At 41.5% G+C, this 18,032-nt stretch overlaps 2 protein-coding genes across 4 annotated transcripts in view; one reads left to right on the top strand and one right to left on the bottom strand.

The window, feature by feature from the left end:
• The window catches only part of WASHC5 (WASH complex subunit 5), a 59,238-nt gene extending 53,850 nt beyond the window's left edge, over window positions 1-5,388 (bottom strand). The window contains exon 1 of the mRNA XM_026495420.3: window positions 5,205-5,388. The gene's annotated coding sequence lies outside the window, so the exon portion shown is untranslated. The remainder of the gene's footprint in view (window positions 1-5,204) is intronic.
• Window positions 5,389-5,411: 23 nt separating this feature from the next.
• Window positions 5,412-18,032, top strand: part of NSMCE2 (NSE2 (MMS21) homolog, SMC5-SMC6 complex SUMO ligase) — a 208,044-nt gene continuing 195,423 nt past the window's right edge. For all 3 annotated transcript variants that reach the window (XM_026495423.4, XM_057307870.1, XM_026495424.4), the window contains exons 1-2: window positions 5,412-5,550; window positions 9,101-9,271. In XM_026495423.4, coding sequence (XP_026351208.1) covers window positions 9,115-9,271 — 157 coding nt within the window. In that variant the 5' untranslated portion in view covers window positions 5,412-5,550; window positions 9,101-9,114. The remainder of the gene's footprint in view (window positions 5,551-9,100; window positions 9,272-18,032) is intronic.

Below are 18,032 nucleotides of genomic sequence, written 5' to 3' on the forward strand. Positions count from 1 at the left end.
GTGTGTAACATATACATAAGATTTTTCTCCCAAACTCACTTAAAAAAAATTAAACAACTAAGGGTGCCTGGGTGGCTCAGTCAGTTAAGCATCGGCCTTCAGTTCGGGTCATGATCTCAGGGTCCTGGGATTGAGCCCCGCATCAGGCTCCCTGCTCAGTGGGCAGTCTGCTTCTCCCTCTCCCTTCCCCCCACCAGCTAGTGCCCTCTCTCTCAAATAAATAAATAAAAAATCTTACAAAAAAAAAAAAAGAAAGAAAGAAAGAAAGAAAGAAAGAAAGAAAGAAAGTTCCAGTATGAGGGGAGGGCATTTATTCTCCATTCTTCTACTTTCCCATGTAAAGGGACTTTGCTAAATGGATACTCTTGGCCTCTTTCTCAATCCTTTATCTACTTCTTCCCATGAGAAAAGACCTGATGTAGCTGATCCCTGAGTTCGGGAGGATCCAGTGAGCACGTGTGCTTCCAATGTGCCCTAAATTGGGCACTTACTATTAAATTTTCCATACAGGAGTTGTTTTATCTTCGCTAACACTTGTTTTACCTTTGGAAAAAGATAACTATGTCTTCAAATCCACTAGAATTAGGCGAGGGAACAACCTTTAAAAATATGTTTCTCATATGTCAAGTATAGGAGGCTGTTGTTATCATGGCTAATACACGCCTGAGAAATACTACTGAGTGACTCTAAAGTAAGGACAAATATTTCATGCTAGGCCACGGAAAAGTTTTGATTAGAAAGGTATCTTGGAATGGTATCATTAAAACTTCTGAAAGTAAGTTTCACACCTAACAAAATTTAGAGTAAAATTGCACCAACTATGTCCTAATTCAAGGAACAAATCAAGAGTGAGTCCAAAGTTTATTTCACCAAGCTGTGACTTTTACAATACAGTATCTTGTACTTCACAGTTGACTTTCATAGCACGATCTTAGAAAAAGGTAATTTTTGCAAAAAACGTTCAAGGCAGTATTCATTCTCCCAAAGCCTTCTTCCAACTCTTTTTCAAATCATTATCTTTGGAGGTGTTCATTTTGTCATCCTCTTTCTTGTATTTCTCTCCTCTAATTGTTAATTCAGCTAGGTCATCGTGGTCAATTTCATGAAGTCTGAATTATTTTTCGGCTTCAAGAAGGCCTGTGTACTTCCCAAAATTTGCACTTGCATTTTGCACTGATACTGTGTTCTATCAATATGACATCAACATTAAGAAGACTGACCAACAAAAATATGAATTCAACCTAATAGACCTTTAGGACACGGCTATCTGAATAAGAAGAACTAATCTTACAAGTGGTCAACTCATTAAAATTTTTATGTCAGTGCCAACTTCTTTGTTCATATCTAATCTTCTAGCTGCAAAGACTCAAACGGTGAACGATGAAATAATGAGGACTTCGCCGCACACAAAACCAGAATGTGGAAAGACTTTTGACAGGAGGAGGCTTCCTGTGCAGTCCTAGCCAAACATTCCCCAACCTTTCTCACATACGTTCAAAGTTCGCTCATGCTGAGCTACCTAGTAAGTTATCTAATACCTGGAAGCTTTGTATAACCCTTAAAGGTTTTCTTTTTTCCTTCTGTATGTCTCTTATTATTGATTCAATACTTAGAAATGTCTTAATTTACTGGGATGCTGTTGACTCTCCAACAAGAATTTCCTCCTTCCTTTTCCTTTCTTCCTATAGAGGAAGCAGATCCTTATTTTCCCACGGCCCCTGAAGCTAGGTTCGACATGTGACTCAATTTCAACCAATGAGATGTTAAGAGGAAGTCTATGATAGACCTTACAGGAAATGTATTCTTTTCCTCTTGCTACAAGGAGAGAAGCATAGCAAGAGAATTTTCTCTCTCTTTCCTCTGGCTATCCCTCTCCTTCTTGCCTTTGAATGTGGTCCAATGAACATGTCTCTCCTGACTTACAAGGTGACAAGCCTAAAAGAAAAACAAAGCCAAAAATCTGCAGACTGTGGTTTGGAAGGAGAGAAAGAATCTAAATTCTCGTTGATGTTATTGACTCACTGATTCAGCTGTGGCACTACTTACCTCTGTAATCCCTGTCAAATGAACTATTTTTATGGTTTATCTACTGCTAGTTGGCTTTTGGACTCTTTACAGGTGGAAGCATTCCTACTGATATAGATTCATTCATTCAACAAATATGTACCCAGTGCCTACTATGTGTCAAGCACTCTTTTAGGACCCGAGGATACTGCAGCGAACAAAACTAAGCTCTTGCTCTCATAAAGGCTGCATACTACAAGGAGTGGGGGACAGATAATAAATAAATGCATTATGTATCAGGCTGTGATCACTGCTGTGAAGAAAAAGCATGATAAAGAGATGGAGTGTGTGCTGTTTTACATAGTTTGTGAAAACCTCTCTGATAAGATATTTGAACAGGGACCAGAAGGAAGTGAGGAAGCAAGCAGTAAGGGTATTTGAGTGTGGTCAGCAGCCCCTAGGACAATCCCTGATGACCTCCATCTCCTTGTTCATCCCCTGTGTAGGCCCCTTTCCTTGAGTGATACTTACTGACCTCTAAGGAACAGAATAAGGCTGATGTGAAAGATATTACTTCTGAGATTAGATCACAAAATACGGTGACTTCTAGCTGGGGCACCCTCCCTAGCTTGTTTGTTCTGGAGGATGGAAGCTGTCATGTGAGAGAGCCCTGAGATGAGAGAGTGAGAGACCTGCCAACAACCACTTGAATGAGCTTGAAAATGGAACCCCCTCAACCCCAGTTGAGCCTTCACATAAGACAACAGCTTCTATTCACAGTCAGACTACAACCTCCCAAGAGCCCCTGAGCCAAAGGCACCTAGCTAAGCCACATCACGGATGCCTGACCACGGACACTATAAGCCAATAGATGTTTTTTTGTCTTAAGCCACTAGGTTTTGGGGTAGTTTGTTATTTTACAATCACGGAGAAGAGCATTCCAGGCAGGGTTTACAAGTAAATGCAAAAGCCCCAGGGCAGCAACATGCTAAATGTGCTTAAGGAATAGCCAAGTGGCTGATACGGCTGGTGCAGAGTGAACAAGGGATAGAAGTGCAGATCACAGGAAGAGGATGGGGTTGGTCCAAGAGCAGGGACTGCTGAGAAGCCACTACAGTTGTCTAGAACTCTGTCTCATGAGGGTATCCTTTAGTACACATTAAGGCATAAATTATTAACAACTCCTTTCGTTTTCTCATGATGTTTACTTGTTAAGCCACATTGATCTCTAGTAGGCTGAATTTCAGATAATTTCATTCCATTTTTTTAAAAGTGAACTCCACCCCCAACGTGGGGCTCAAACTCACCCCGAGTTCAACAACCACATTCTCTACTGTCTGAGCCAGCCAGGCACTCCAATTTCATTTCATTTTTTTGCACTGAAATGGTCTGGCTGGGAACATGAGACAAGGAAAGGGGGGAAATAATGGCAAATGGGGGAAAAAAAAGTCACTTAAGTCCTCTGAAGACCCAGGTCTAAGCAGGATGAAACTCCAGACACAACTGCAAGGTGTGTCACTGCTACGAGATTTTGGATCCCAATATAGGATAGACACTGGGACCACGGAGAAAATATCTTAAAGCAAAATAACATTACCTGCCTTTCCCCCCTTCCCTCCTCCACCAAAAAAGAAAAAGGATGAACAGATAAACTCAGCACCTATATACAGTCGGGTTAGCTTAGACCTGGGATAGTGACATAAGTCAAGACTTTTGTGTTTACCTCTTATTTTAATCCTTAAAGCCTTACATTGTAGGTAACATTCAAAATATTATTTGGTTAGAGTATTTGATAGATACCCCATTATTGGTTGAAAAACTTGCCCTAAAGAACAGAATCTAAGAACCAACATTAAAGATGTCTAATCATGTTGCAGCAATCTCAGAATCAGGTGGCTTTATAGAAGGTGCCAAGACTTAGTTGAGATTTTAAAAAATCACTCTAGAATGAGGTGCTGATAAACACTGTAGACGAACCTATATTAAATCTTCCATTTAGTGTTTCTCTTGGTGCTAGAAATGAAGAAAATTCATAAAGATCAGTTTTTCTCAATACAGATGATTTTACTACCTGGCATGAAATGAAACCAGAGATCCACTCAATTTCCTACTTTTCTTTTACAAGGTACCCCAAAAAGTAGCTGTAACTTATTTTAAAGAATTTGGTATGGCTGTGGTTTTCAGTTTGGAAAATAATCCTAGACAAAAGACAACATGTTTCAAGAATGCAGCATGGCATCATCATACCAATTACCCAATAAGTACAGAACTGAAATCTGAAGGAAATTAAATTGTCCTGGGACAAACCACTGTGTGCCCTACTCAGAGGACAAAAGAAGACAGGTCTATTTTTACCCTTTCATAAAACCTCAGTTCCATAAAGAAGGAAGCACTGGTCTCCACTTATCCATTATCAGCAACAAAATGTAATGCTTGTTGGTCAAGATAAAAGTGACTGACAACTCTCTTCCAAAAAAGTTCTGAAAGAACCCTGATCACTCTAGTCCTATTCATAAACCCTGGAAAAGACAGGAGATGGAAAAATGGAAGGTATTCCCGGTTGTGGGCAGAGGCAGTAAGACCTCTCCCTCCCTTCGCATGACCCCATCACCTATGTTGGGGGAAACTCCGTGCACTTGGAATCTGGAGACCCGGCTCCATTACGGGCTCTGTGACTTGGTTTATGTTTTCAGTCGTGCCCATAAACCAGTCAGGACCCTCGGAACTATTTTCCGAAAGGCAAAGAACTTTGGCACCAGCATGACACAGGTGAGGGAATTCAGGTGCACAGAGGAACCATGACTTGCTCAAACTCAGCCGACGGCAGAACTAGAATTCAAACCCGGGTTCATCATACTATAAAAGCCCTCGCCAACTGCTCCGTTTTCTTGAGAGTAAATGGAGAAATAACACTGTCTACCCAGCACGGCTCCTGGAAATGTGGAACGACCAGATGCGGGCCAAGCAGCCGAATACCACTTCCCCAAGCGCCCAGACAGCGTGGAAAATCATTTCCACCTAAATGGAGATGGGAGAGCCTGGACTGCAGCCCTGCCCCTGGAGGCCCTCAGTCCTCCAAACCGGGCTCCCCATCCAGACGCACCCCACGCCACAGACGCCCCTTCGGCCCTCGCGGCCCGGCCCAGGGATTGGGGAGGGGCAGAGGGACGGAACGAAGAGCGCATCCCGCCCCAACTCACCAGTCACCCGGGCCGCACCAGGGCGCACGTGTGCGGCCGGCGATCCCGGGCGAGGTCGGCACTCGGGTCCCCCCCCTTCCCTCTCCGCACGGGTACCCTTCTATCTGCAGCCCCCGATCGCCAGCCGGCGGGACCCCGGCTTCCGCCTCTGGCTCCCCTGGCGGTCACATGACCAGAGGGGCGGAGAGCGGGGCGGGGCGTCATGTGACCGCTTGCGGGCGACGGCTGATGACGTCCGAGCCCGCGCTCGCAGCTTCAGCGCCTGGAGAAGGGAGTTGAGGAAGGAGTCGGGGTCCGGTTGTGGGCCGTCCGGGTGCAGCCAGACCGACCTGCGTCGGACATCCAAGTAAGGCAGAAGCGGGGAGTGGCGACGGCGAGGGTGGCGGGAGGTGTCGCCTCCCTCTCGGACGCTCCGCGGGTGCCCTGAGCTGGGGTCTGTCCGCCTGGGCTGTGGTCCTGGCTCTTGCACGTCGAGCAGTGAGGGTTGGACAGGCTGCCTCCCTCCCTGCGACGCCATCTCTCCATCCTAAGATCCGAGTGGGGAAGAGTTCACGAATTCTTGTTGCAGATTAATCTGGTTTGAGCTGTCTTTAAAAGCAGGGCCTCGAGCAGGGCGTTCAAATAAGCTCTCTGGGCCTCAATTTTCCTTTTCTTTTCTATAAATGGTGGTGAACCTTAGCGATAATGAGAATGAAGCTCCCGGGCCGCAGTTTATGGCGCTCTGGGGGGAGGACCTGGGAAAGGTGGTTGCTGTTATCGTTGTGACTTTCCTCAGTTCTTTATTGACCGCCTGTTTTGTATGAGGAGCTGTTTCCTGTGCTGTAGAACGTGTCGGAGTTCGAGTTTCAGCTGCTCGCAGGGTGAAGGAGTGACAGCCATGTGAACAAATAGTTGTGATGAATTTTACTGAGTTTCATAAAAAAGTGTATGTGTGTGTTTGGGGGAGAGGGAGGGACAGTAGTAGCATGAGGGAGGGAACAAGCAATTGCTTGTATGGATAAGAGAAGGTTTCATAAAGAAAGATGTATCTTTCTTGAAAAAGGAGATAACAGCTCTGCCTGGACTTGTATAGCCCCATGATTTGAAGGACATGCAGCATAACGTCTATAAATTGTTTGCTGTTTGCCTACCACTGTGCTGTGCAGAAAGATGAGAGAGGGAGACAGTAATAACTGGTCCTGCTTGAAGCCAATCTTATACCTGCTCTGTTCTGAACATTTGTGTCTGTCTTTCCGCTTCCCCCAGTCATATGTTGAAATCCTAGTACCAGTGTGATGGTATTAGGAAGTGGGGCCTTTGAGAGGTGCTTAGGTCATGAGGGTGGAGCCCTCCAGAATGGAATTAGTGCCTTTGTAAAAGAGGCCCCTGAGAGCTCCCTTGCACCTTCTACTGTGCGAAGACAAGGAGTGAGAAGGCACGGGGCCTAGGAACCAGGAAGAAGGCCTTCACCAGAAAGCGACCCTGCTCGCACCTTGATCTTGGACCTCCCAGCCTCCAGAACTGTGAGAGATAAATCTCTGTTGTTTATAAGCTACCCAATCTGGTATTTTGTTACAGCAGCCAGAATGGCCTAAGACAAAGCCTGTTGGGAGAGGCAAAATAACATTCTTGGGAACAACTCAGGAAACCTTGTTTTAAACTTTCTTGGAAACCATAGGTACAGGGAACAAAGAGATTATTGTTACTGGGGAAGGCTACAAGAGGAGGTTGATTTAAACCCAAGGTTTCTCAACCACTGCATGATTGACATTTTGGGCCAGATGATTCTTTGGGGGAGGGGGTGTCCTGTGAATTATGTACTTAGCTGTACTTAGTGGGAGAAAGAGGGAAAAGTGTGTTTACTCCATGTATTCCCTTTGCTTCTCAATCTGAATCTTTTCCCTGGAAATACTCCAGAATTACAGAAGGAAGTTTTCCCCAGGTCTCTGCAAATGCAGAGTTTTATTAGAGTAATGTGAATTTTGCGTGCACATAATAAAGATAGCTACTATGTGGTAGACACTCTCCACTTAGCCTGGATTATATTATTCCTTATATTCATCATGTGTTCTGTCAGCTCCAACTGCTATTAAAAAATAGTGTAGACTGGTGGCTTAAACAACAGGAATTTATTTTCACAGTTTTGGAGACTAGAAGTCAGAGATTGGGGTGCTAGCATGGTTGGATACTGATAAGGGCCCTCTTTCTGGCTCTCAGTCAACCCCCTTCTTGCTATGTCCTCACTTGGTGGAGAGAGAGAACTGGGGTGTCTCTTCCTTTTCTAATAAGGACAGTAATCCCTTCCTGAGGGCTCTACCCTCAGGGCATCTAAACCTAATTCTCTCCCAAAGGCCTCCTCTCCAAATACCATCACAATGGGGGTTGGGGGTTAGGCTCTCCACATAAAATTTGGGGGGAGATGCAATTATCTCAGTGTTCTCTATACTTGTTTGATTCTAAGAATCACCCGGGGACAATTCATAAAAATACAGGTTTCCTCAGAGTGTCCACCAGGGACTCTGGTTCAGTAGGTCTGAGATAGTACCTATATATAGATCTGTATTTTTAATAAGCATTTCAACTGATTCTTATTTTTTTTTAAAGATTTTATTTATCCATTTGACAGAGAGAGAGACAGCCAGAGAGAGAGGGAACACAAGCGGGGGGAGTGGGAGAGGAAGAAACAGGCTCCCAGCAGAGGAGCCTGATGTGGGGCTCGATTCCAGAATGCTGGGATCACGCCCTGAGCCAAAGGCAGATGCTTAATGACTGAGCCACACAGGCGCCCCTCAACTGATTCTTAAAATCAGACAAGTTTTAGAAATCTGCATTTAATTTATCCTCAATAATGCTGTGAGATAGATACGATTATTTCCTTTTTACACAAAAGCAGACTGAAGATAGAGAAGGTAAGCAACTTAGCCAGGGTTGTGCAATTTAATTGGCATGGATGGGACAGAATTTCCAAGCATCTCTGTCCAGTGTCCATTCTCTCAAGGACTACTCCATATTGTTGCTTACAGTGTTATAATGATGAAGTTGATGTTAATATTTGCTTCCACTTTTAAAGATTTATATGCTGGGCATTATTCTGAGTGTTTTATTATACATATTATATATTCTCCTTCAGTTCTCACAGTAATCCTTGAGGTAGGCACTGAAGGATTCCAATTTTAGGAAGGGAAAAATGAAACACCGAGAGGTTAAATAATTTGCCTGAAGTCATTCAGTTACTTAAGTGGCAAGATCAGGCTTTGAACTCAGATAGTCTGGTTCTAGAAGCTGCATGCTTGACCCTTACTCCATATCGCCCCCATATTTTACTCTGTAATGTAGAGAAATTCTGCTTTTACTCACAGTTTGGGATCTAACCAAGTCTGTAAATCTGTTAGAACCCAGAGGACAGTCAGGAATATATACAATATGTGTATATAATATATGTTTTTTATTTATATATTTAGTTTTCAGATTTCAATATGCATATGTCAGGTATGTTAAAAATTACAGGTTTTGAAGTTCTCCCTATTAAAGTATTTTATTATTTCTATTTTCAGTTTTTAGAAAGATGCATCATAAAAGTAGTCTACTTTTTCTAACCCCTTTATGTTTTAGGTTTTTAAGAACTGTGCTGTTACTGAATTCTTCAAAGAACCAAGGAATGTTTTGAGAGAGGATATTTTCCCTCCAGTGAAAAATGAAGACACTTAGCTTCCCTGTATATTGAGTGCATCTGCATTTGGTGACCCAGATGACAGCACAATGCTTTGGTTTCCCCTCCAGGGATATAGAATGTATATAATAGTGTGGCACTTGTGGGCTATTAGATACATTCATATGGATGTTTACAACAGTGTTATTATCCTATGCAGTTATTATTCTGACTCCTAAATCTTATTTCATTGTGTTTGAAAACTTAGGTAATAACTTCAAGATGCCCGGACGTTCCAGTTCAAGTTCAGGTTCAACTGGTTTTATATCCTTCAGTGGTATAGAATCTGCTCTCTCCTCTTTGAAAAACTTCCAGTCCTGTATCAGCTCTGGAATGGACACAGCTTCTAGTGTTGCCTTGGATCTCGTGGAAACTCAGAGTAAGTAACAAAACTTACTTCTTTTGTGTCTACTTTGGGATAACCGTGTATGGAGACATTACTCTAGGGATGTGAGATTTTGCTCACCTTTCAAGTGTTCTTGGGACAGTGATTTAATCCCTCGGGGCATTGATTTTCTCATCTTGTTCTACATATCACGTAACGATGTACTGAGGATGAAATGAGCTTGACTCATTCATGTGTCTTCGGTAGTTACGTGCCGGTAGAAATTGCACTAGAAATTTACAGGCTAAAACATGAAGGTTCCTGATCTCAGGGAGCATACAATCTAAAGTATGTGACATTTATGAACTGTAAGGTATGCAAATGCATTAATATAAATTTATAATGTTATTTTTGCAATAGTTTAACTCTGTTCATGCTTGATTACTGGGTAGACAGACTAAACTTATGATAGGGGTACGGGCAAAGGATGGTCTCTACCAAAATAGGAACATTCAGCTTTGATGAATGTTATCAACAGTTTTTGATCAGAAGGTTTGGAAAGGTGTTAATTTGCTTTCTCTGGATTAGGGTTGTTTTTATTTTATATTATATATGGAGGCAGGGGAGCAACAGTATTTTTGTGTCGTTTTTAATTTCACCGGTTTTCAGTGATTTGATTATGATGTGTCTTTGTGATTTTGTTTGTTCTGTCTAGTATTGTTTAAGCTTTGTGAATTTGTAGGCCTATGGTTTTGATCAAATTTAGAAAAATTTCTGCCACTATTTTATTTTATTTTTTAAATTTATTTTGAGAGAGGGAGCATGTGTACAAGCAGGGGGAGGGGCAGAGGGAGAGCTTGAATCTCAAGCAGACTCCATGCTGAGCAGAGAGCCCTACACAGGGCTTGTTCCCACGAACCTGAGATCATGACCTGACCCAAGATCAAGAGTCGGTTACTTAACCAACTGAGCCACCCAGGCGCCCCGCCCCCATTTCTTCAGGATAGCTTTTTAGTTCCTCCCCTCCCCTCTTCTTCTGGGACTCAAATTATATGTATATTGGGCAGCTTGATAACATCCTGTAAGTCACTGAGGCTTGGTTGATTTTTTTTTTTTTTTCCAGGTCTTTTTTTCTCTCTGGCTTCCATTTTAGTGTTGTCTGTTGCTATGTCTTCAGGTTCATTGGTCTGGTCTTCTGCAGTCTCTGTTGTTAATTTTGTGCATTGAATTTTAAATTTCAGATACTGAATTTTTCAACTCTAGACACAAAGAATTGAATGGAATCTTCTGTCTTCTATTTCTCTTATGTTCATGTTTTCCTCTATATTCTTGAGTATATGGAGCATATTTATAATAGCTGTTTTAATATCCTCGTCTGCTAATTCTGTCATTCCTGTCACTGCTTCTTCACATGGACATCGTGTGTATTATGTTGTTGAGTGTTTGGATTTTGTCGTCTTCCAATAAAGAATTACGGCATTTGTTTTGGCAGGCATCAAAGTCATTTGTGGACTAGGCTCATCCTTTCCAGGCTTGTTGTTAAACTTTGTTAGTGCGGGTCAAGTTAGTGTTGATTTATTTTAGTGCCAATTTAGCCAGGTTACAATGCTTGGCCTTTCTGCTTCTCTGTTGATTGCCCAGAGGGTTCAGTGAGATAGCTCCACTCTGCTGGTTGGAATCCGAAGGTCTTCCAGTGCTGTGTGAATTCTGGAAATTTTTCACTTTACAGCTCCCAGCAGTTGTTCCTCAGTGGTTTAGGATTGCGGAGGTCTCTGGAGATCTCTAGAGTACTTTCTCTGCAGTAGCTCCCTCCGGGTGCTCTGTCTTGGAAACCTCTGTTGTCTTAGCTTCCCCGAACTCCAGTCTCTTGTCTCCTTGGTCCTTCAAGACTTTTGTTCTCTGCTCGGCTTCCTCCACCCTTGTGCAGAGAGGCAGACAACTGTAGAACTTACCTAACTTGTTTGTCCCTCTCTGTGGGGCTCACGGTTCTGCTCTGCCTGTTGTCCCACTGTCTAAAGCAGTTGTCTCATATATTTTGTCCAGCTTTCTAGTCCTCACTGCAGAATGGCCAATTCCATACCAGTTGTTCATTCATGGCCAGCAGCCGAAGGCACCCGTAATTTTTAGTGGGTAGCCTTGCAATGTCTTAACCCTTCCGAGCCTTGATCTGTAGTCTATTTTTGGATCTTTGGCTTTGGCTTTGGTAGGTGACCCGGATAAAGGTCATAATAAAATCTTCAACCATAAGAGAGAAGAGCTGGAACACAAACCTGTTGACTGTGTTCTTGGACAGCAGTGAATGGATTGGGAGAAATTACAGTACAGAAGAGCATGCGGAAAAGTCCATGAATCATCTTCATAGCAGAACTATTCCCTTTTCCTCTTAGCCTTGTAAGATTAGCACCCTTTCTGTTTACCTTTTGGGTTCTCCAATTTCATCACAAATTAAAATGAGCTTTGTTAGAAGAGGTGGTAGTGATCACTTAGGTATCATTTTGTCACTTTGTACTGTATATCTCTTGTTGCTATAGTATTAAATTGTTGGTAAAGGGGATTCTTGTTCCCAAGCACTTGGAAGGGAGTGATGTGTATTGTTGTGGTTGCATATTCCTATACCAGGTTGCTGTCCCTATTCAACTTCTAGCTCATTTGAAATGATCACCTTTCCCTGTATTATGTTATAATGTGTGGTGTCCAGGCAATAGACTCTTACTGCCAGCATGTCTATTTTTTCCTCTAGATGTGTTGGTATTCTGGGAATACTTTCTTATTTACCTAATTGCAAAATGAAATTTGTTATATTAGGAGATTTTTCAGGAAGCTGGGGCTTATTTTTCAGATTTTTAAATTTATTACATACTTTTCTGCTTTCTGAGGCAGAAGTACTGACTTAGTTTACCAAAATTGTTGTTGTGATTATCATCTTTAAGCAATTAAATTTTCATAAGCCCTTTAAATTTAGTTAAATAAAATTGAGGAATGGTCCCGTTCTAAAATGTTAATGTACCTCTGGTTGTAGCCTCTCCTTAAGCCTCTATGCCAGTCAAGGAAAGGTTTGAAAAGAACAGTTTTGTCAGAAATTCATCCTCTTTTAGGCAGTTGTGCTTAAAATGTTAGAATTAAATAGTTGGTCTTTTTTTGTTTATTTATTTATTTTTAAGATTTTTTTTTATTTATTTGACAGAGAGGGAGACAGCCAGCGAGAGAGGGAACACATGCAGGGGGAGTGGGAGAGGAAGAAGCAGGCTCCCAGCGGAGCAGGGAGCCCGATGTGGGGCTCAGTCCCAGGACCCTGGGATCACGCCCTGGGCCGAAGGCAGACGCTTAACAACTGAGCCACCCAGGTGCCCCTGGTCTCTGTATATTTAAAGTAATATTTTTAAAGTATAAATTCAAAACTAATCAATAGAGCAAAACTTCGAACTTCTTTTATATACTTATGCCACCTGTATTCATGTCTGTGATGTTGCCTATCATGCTAGAGGCTTGGGTTTGCAAGGCTGGCTTTTCAGAGTTGATTTTTTTTCCCTCTTAAGTGATAGGTTTGCAGTTTGTGACACAGAATAAGGGATGGCACTTAATTGTGATGATGTGGAGGTGATCTCTTGATCCAGTTTTTGTTTTTGTTTTGTTTTTCTTTACTTCAAATATGTAACTCTTTAATTTTGAATAAATAGATACTTATTAAAATTCAGAGGTTTTTTTTTTTTTTTTTCAAATAAGGGCATACTATAAAGCTGAATTCAAAGATTTTTTTTGAATTTATTTAAGGTGGGAAGGGATAGAGGAAGAAGGAGAAGCAGGCTTCCTGCTGAGCGGGAAGCGGGATGTGGGCCTCAGTCCCAGGACCCTGAGATCAAGAGATCAAGACCTGAGCTGAAGGCAGGTGCTTAACAGACTGAGCTATCCAGGCGCCCCTATAAAGCTGAATTTAAAGAAATGAAAACTTGTAGATAAATTATGGTACTGCTCTTACTGAACCTTAGGTGTTTTAGGTTGCTATTAGATAAATAAGTTCTCTCTAAGACCTAAATAGAGGATAAACAGTTTAGCAAGGCTTCATCAGATCTACTTTTCTCCTGATTAGTTTGTAACATAATTGCACAGAGTAGATAGATATATACAGTGGACTTTTCTGTGGCATCTGTTATCATTAGGGTAGATGATTCTTAATTTAAAAAAATCACCAATATTCAGGGCGCCTGGTGGCTCAGTTGGTTAAGCATCCAGCTCTTGATCTCGTCTCAGGTCATGATCTTGGGGTCCTGTGATCCAGCCCCGTGCCAGGCTCTGCACTCAGTGGGGAGTCTGCTTGAGGATTGTCTCTCCCCTTCTCCCACTGCCCCTCCCCCAGCTTGTGTGCCTGCTCTCCCTCCCTCTCTGTCTCAAATAAATAAATAAATAATAAATGTTTTAAAAAAGAAATATCTTGGGGCGCCTGGGTGGCTCAGTCGGTTGAGCTTCGGCTCAGGTCATGATCTCATGGTCCTGGGATCAAGTCCCACATTGGGCTTCCAGCTCAGTGAGGAGCCTGCTTCCCCCTCTCCCTCTGCTCGTGTGCTCTCTCTCTCACTCTGTCTCTCAAATAAAATCTTTAAAAAAGTAATAAAAAGAGAAATATCTTTAAAAATCACCATTCTACCTCCTTGGCGTTACATGTGTTCCCAGATGAGTCCCACCCCCACTTAAGATACAGTAACATGCCATATCCTGATATCCTGAAACCAGTTAATGTTTTTCTTTATTTCATGGGGGTTTTTTGAATTCGTGTTGTGTTTTGCTTTGTTAATGTGTCTGGTCTTCCCTTTGAACCTAGTCTCCTGGGGCAGAGACCTCAGCGATGAGCTCATCTCACATTTTCAGAGGCTTGATGTTCATCAGGTTTTGAATGTGTATAAATTAGTTAATAAGTGTCTTTGAAGCCTCTTTCTCCAAATAGAGATATTTGAATCCACTATATAGAAAATTAAGTTGTCGGGGCACCTGGGTGGCACAGCGGTTAAGCGTCTGCCTTCGGCTCAGGGCGTGATCCCGGCATTATGGGATCGAACCCCAAATCAGGCTCCTCTGCTATGAGCCTGCTTCTTCCTCTCCCACTCCCCCTGCTTGTGTTCCCTCTCTCACTGGCTGTCTCTATCTCTGTCGAATAAATAAATAAAATCTTTAAAAAAAAAAAGAAAAGAAAAGAAAAGAAAATTAAGTTGTCTTCCAAAATTAGAAATTGAGCACTTCTGTTAATTTGTAAATGTAATTTTTTAAGGACTTTGCATTTAATTTTTGTGTTAGAGCTCATTAATCCAGTGGTTCTCAAACCTGAGGGTGCATGAGAGCTACTTAGAGGGCTTGTTAAAACACAGACTGCGGGACCCCACCCCCAGAGTGTCAGTAGGTCCAATGAGCCCAAGACTTTGCAATTCTGACAAGTTACCGGGTGATGCTGATGTTGGTGCTGCTGATCCACCACCGCCAGACTTTGAGAACCCTGGTCTAATCCTCACTTCCTATTTGGCAGGAAACATACACCACTAGGTGGCACCAGAATACCTCTTATGAGGTAGCCACGGGGCCTCAGGGACCGCTGTTGCCTGCAGACTTCAGGATTGTGCAAAAGAACAGTCGCTACATTGTTGAAATTTTGTAGCCTAGAGCCTGAGTTATTCCATATAGCTAAGAAAAGAAACATATGTTGACCGTATCTGTATCAGACCAGAGAAACTATAAGCCTATTAAGGTTACATTTTAAGATGAACTCTTCCAGGAATGAGGAATAACCAACCCCGTATCTCCACTACCTTTGTTTTCAATTACTAGAGATAGATGTAGACCCTGCCACAAGAAAGAAATAAACACCGCAGCTTTATTATTTATTATCCTAAGTTACTGGATCTTGATTTTGTTGATCACATTTAAAAACCACTCTAAAAAGGTTTACACATTCTGTCCACATAAATAGGTCATTTTGTCCTTCTACAGGGCTAGTTGTGTTTGGAACAGTTTTAGGAGGTTAAAAGGTGGGAAATGTGCTTTTCTTTCCTATTGGCTTCCTCAGGCAGAAAGTTGAGTAGTTTCCTTTTTAAGAGCTGGGGAGAGGAAACTTTGGGCAGTTGTTTGCCTTGCCTCACCTCTTGTGGCTGTTCATTCTCACCCCATAAATTTCCAGCCATCCCAGCACCTCCAGATTTTCTTTCTTCCACTGACTGTAACAACCTGAAAGTTGGCATGGTTTCTCCACATGATGGAATGTGTGGAAATCATTGCTTGCTCTGCTCTCCTGTTTGCTAGGCTCTCCTGTTCACAATGGGATGTCACTTTCTGAAATAGTGGATGAGTCATATTTTAGTTTTTGAAACCGAGTATGTATAGTATCTGAATACCGCCTGGGTTTCTAGACTCGAGAATAACCTTTCTGTTGCTTCTATTTTTTTATATTCGGAGCAAAGGCATGAGTTAGGTTTTAGTGACCTAATAGGGTATGAAAATGACTAATACAGAAAAAACTGAGTTGGAATCACTCGATCAGATTTTAAAATTAGACTAGCATTTTATCATGTATCTTTGATCATTGGAAAGAATTAAGGCTAGTTTAATGTTAGGCAAAGATGACAACTCAAGGCAGATTTTAGGACTGATTTTGAAACATCAGTTTCCTTTTTAGAAAATAAAATTTTTTCTGGTGGTAAGCTGAAAGGAGCTTTTATTAGGTTGGTGATTAACAGTTGAAATCAGTTTGGTTATTTTAGAGAGGGTTGTTATTTTCATTCAGGCCTAGATCTCCTCTCTGTACTTTACAAGTGAAATTATATATTTGTGTTTTACATAAATGTAAAGTGTTATTTATATATTGCAGCACTGTCCAATAAAAATATAGTGTGAGCCACATGTACAATTTAAATTTTTCTGTCATCCTTGTTACAAAAGGTAAGAAAGAGAATTTAATTTTAGTGATACTTTATTTAATCCCATATATCTAAAATATGATTTCAACGTGTAATCGGTATAAAAATTGAGTTATTTTTACTTTTTTTTTTGTATGCAAGTTCAGAATCCTTCAGTCCATCTCAGTCTGGACCAGCCACGTTTCATATGCTTAATAGCCACATGTGGCAGATGGCTGCCAAAATAGACAGCTGCAGGCATCAGAGGAGAGCAAGAATCTGTAAGGGTGGTTACATCAACTAGTTTTGCAGCTTTTTAGTAGTTTTGGTGACTGTTCAAATTAAACCAGTTGGCAAAACGAGATAATACCATTTATTGATTTTTTTTTTTTTTTTTTTTTTTTTTGGTACTTGTCACTCCCCTACCACTGGTATGATTGGTATTTTAAGTTTTCCCCCAGATTGTTTAACCAGCTTAAAATTACCTCTGGGGATCCTATTAATATTTGATGCTGTCTGAAATGTCATATGCTGATTTGACTCCATTCCTACAGTACTTTGATATTTTGTAGCTAATGCGGTAAATTAGTTTCTTATGGTATTGGGCAAGCCAGAAAGGTCAAGCCTCTTAACTTCAGCAGCCAGAATACTCTAGTTGCTGTAAACAATTAAGCCTGTCAGCAATTGACCTTGGAAATGCTAATTTGCTTGTCCCTGGGTGCTGCTTCCAGGGGCAGGCTTTCTCTCTCTGGGGATGGGAGTTAAAAATTCGAGTTTGGAGAAGTACTAGATAGAGCACTGGGCCTAGCTCCACCGTCACCTGCTTTTTGCTTCGTTTTTGCCTGTGACCAAGTTACAAGAGGAGTGTTGCTAGCGAGAATTTCTTTGAAGGCCTTGTAGAATTATGTCTAGACTGACACGGAGAGGGGAGCTTCGTTGACCTTTGGTTCTCCCCTTCCCCTTCATTCTGAGGCACTATTTGCCATAATGATGGTTGATTAAGAATGATTTCATCAGTTTCATTGTATTTCTTAAATTTATTGAAAAAGGATCTGGAAGGCAACTTTAATCAACCTCTTTGGTTTTGTATTTATTACTGCTGTTGTAGTGTCAGATCCAGAAGAAGGTAGCTGAAAAAGCAAAGGAGAAATAAGTGTTAGTTGGAAAAGTTACCCCCAGTGAGAAGTTACAGGCAGTATTCAGTAGCTAGAGGAGGTGGAGAGAGAATACTTATCAAATCCAGAATTACTGTCTCTAAACTGATGGTGGCAGCAGCAGTGGCTTTTCCTTTAAGACAAAGATTTAGGTTTCCTTTTCTTTGGGGCAGTGCTCAGGCAAAGTGATTTTCTCCCTTGACTGTACAATGCTGATTCAAAACAGTTATTTGAGTTTGGTTGGTTTTCATTTTTCTTAGGTAATTGTTAACACTTTATGTTGATCAATTATTTATTGGCGCATGCCCTCAAGAAGCTAATAATTGAGTTAGCAGATAAGACAAATATATGTAAAGATAAGGAGAACTTCATAGTAGTAAATGATTTGTTCTAAATGAGATTATGAGCCTATCTGTCCCATTCATGACTTTTTACATTATGACCTAGCAGCCTGATTTTTATATCCAGTAGGCATAAGTCTTTTGTAGACTATTCTTATTAGGCAACTTAATAATAGCGGACACAGTGCTTTCTGTGTGCCGGCCATGCTCTAAATGCCGTATGGGTATTTTTTCATTTAATCTTTGCAACAATGCTATAGGGTAGGTAGATAACATAATTAATTACTGTTCAACATATGAGTACACTGAGCCTTGAGGTTGACCAAGGACTAATACCATTCTCTGAAAGGGTTACTTTATCATAATAACCTATTTCAGATTGGAAATACACATTTTAATTATTTACTCCTTGTATATTCTCAACCCATTGTTCTTGTGTGACTTT

The sequence above is a fragment of the Ursus arctos genome, unplaced genomic scaffold, assembly GCF_023065955.2.
Source record: "Ursus arctos isolate Adak ecotype North America unplaced genomic scaffold, UrsArc2.0 scaffold_6, whole genome shotgun sequence".
In the NCBI taxonomy this organism is placed as follows: Eukaryota; Metazoa; Chordata; class Mammalia; order Carnivora; family Ursidae; genus Ursus; species Ursus arctos.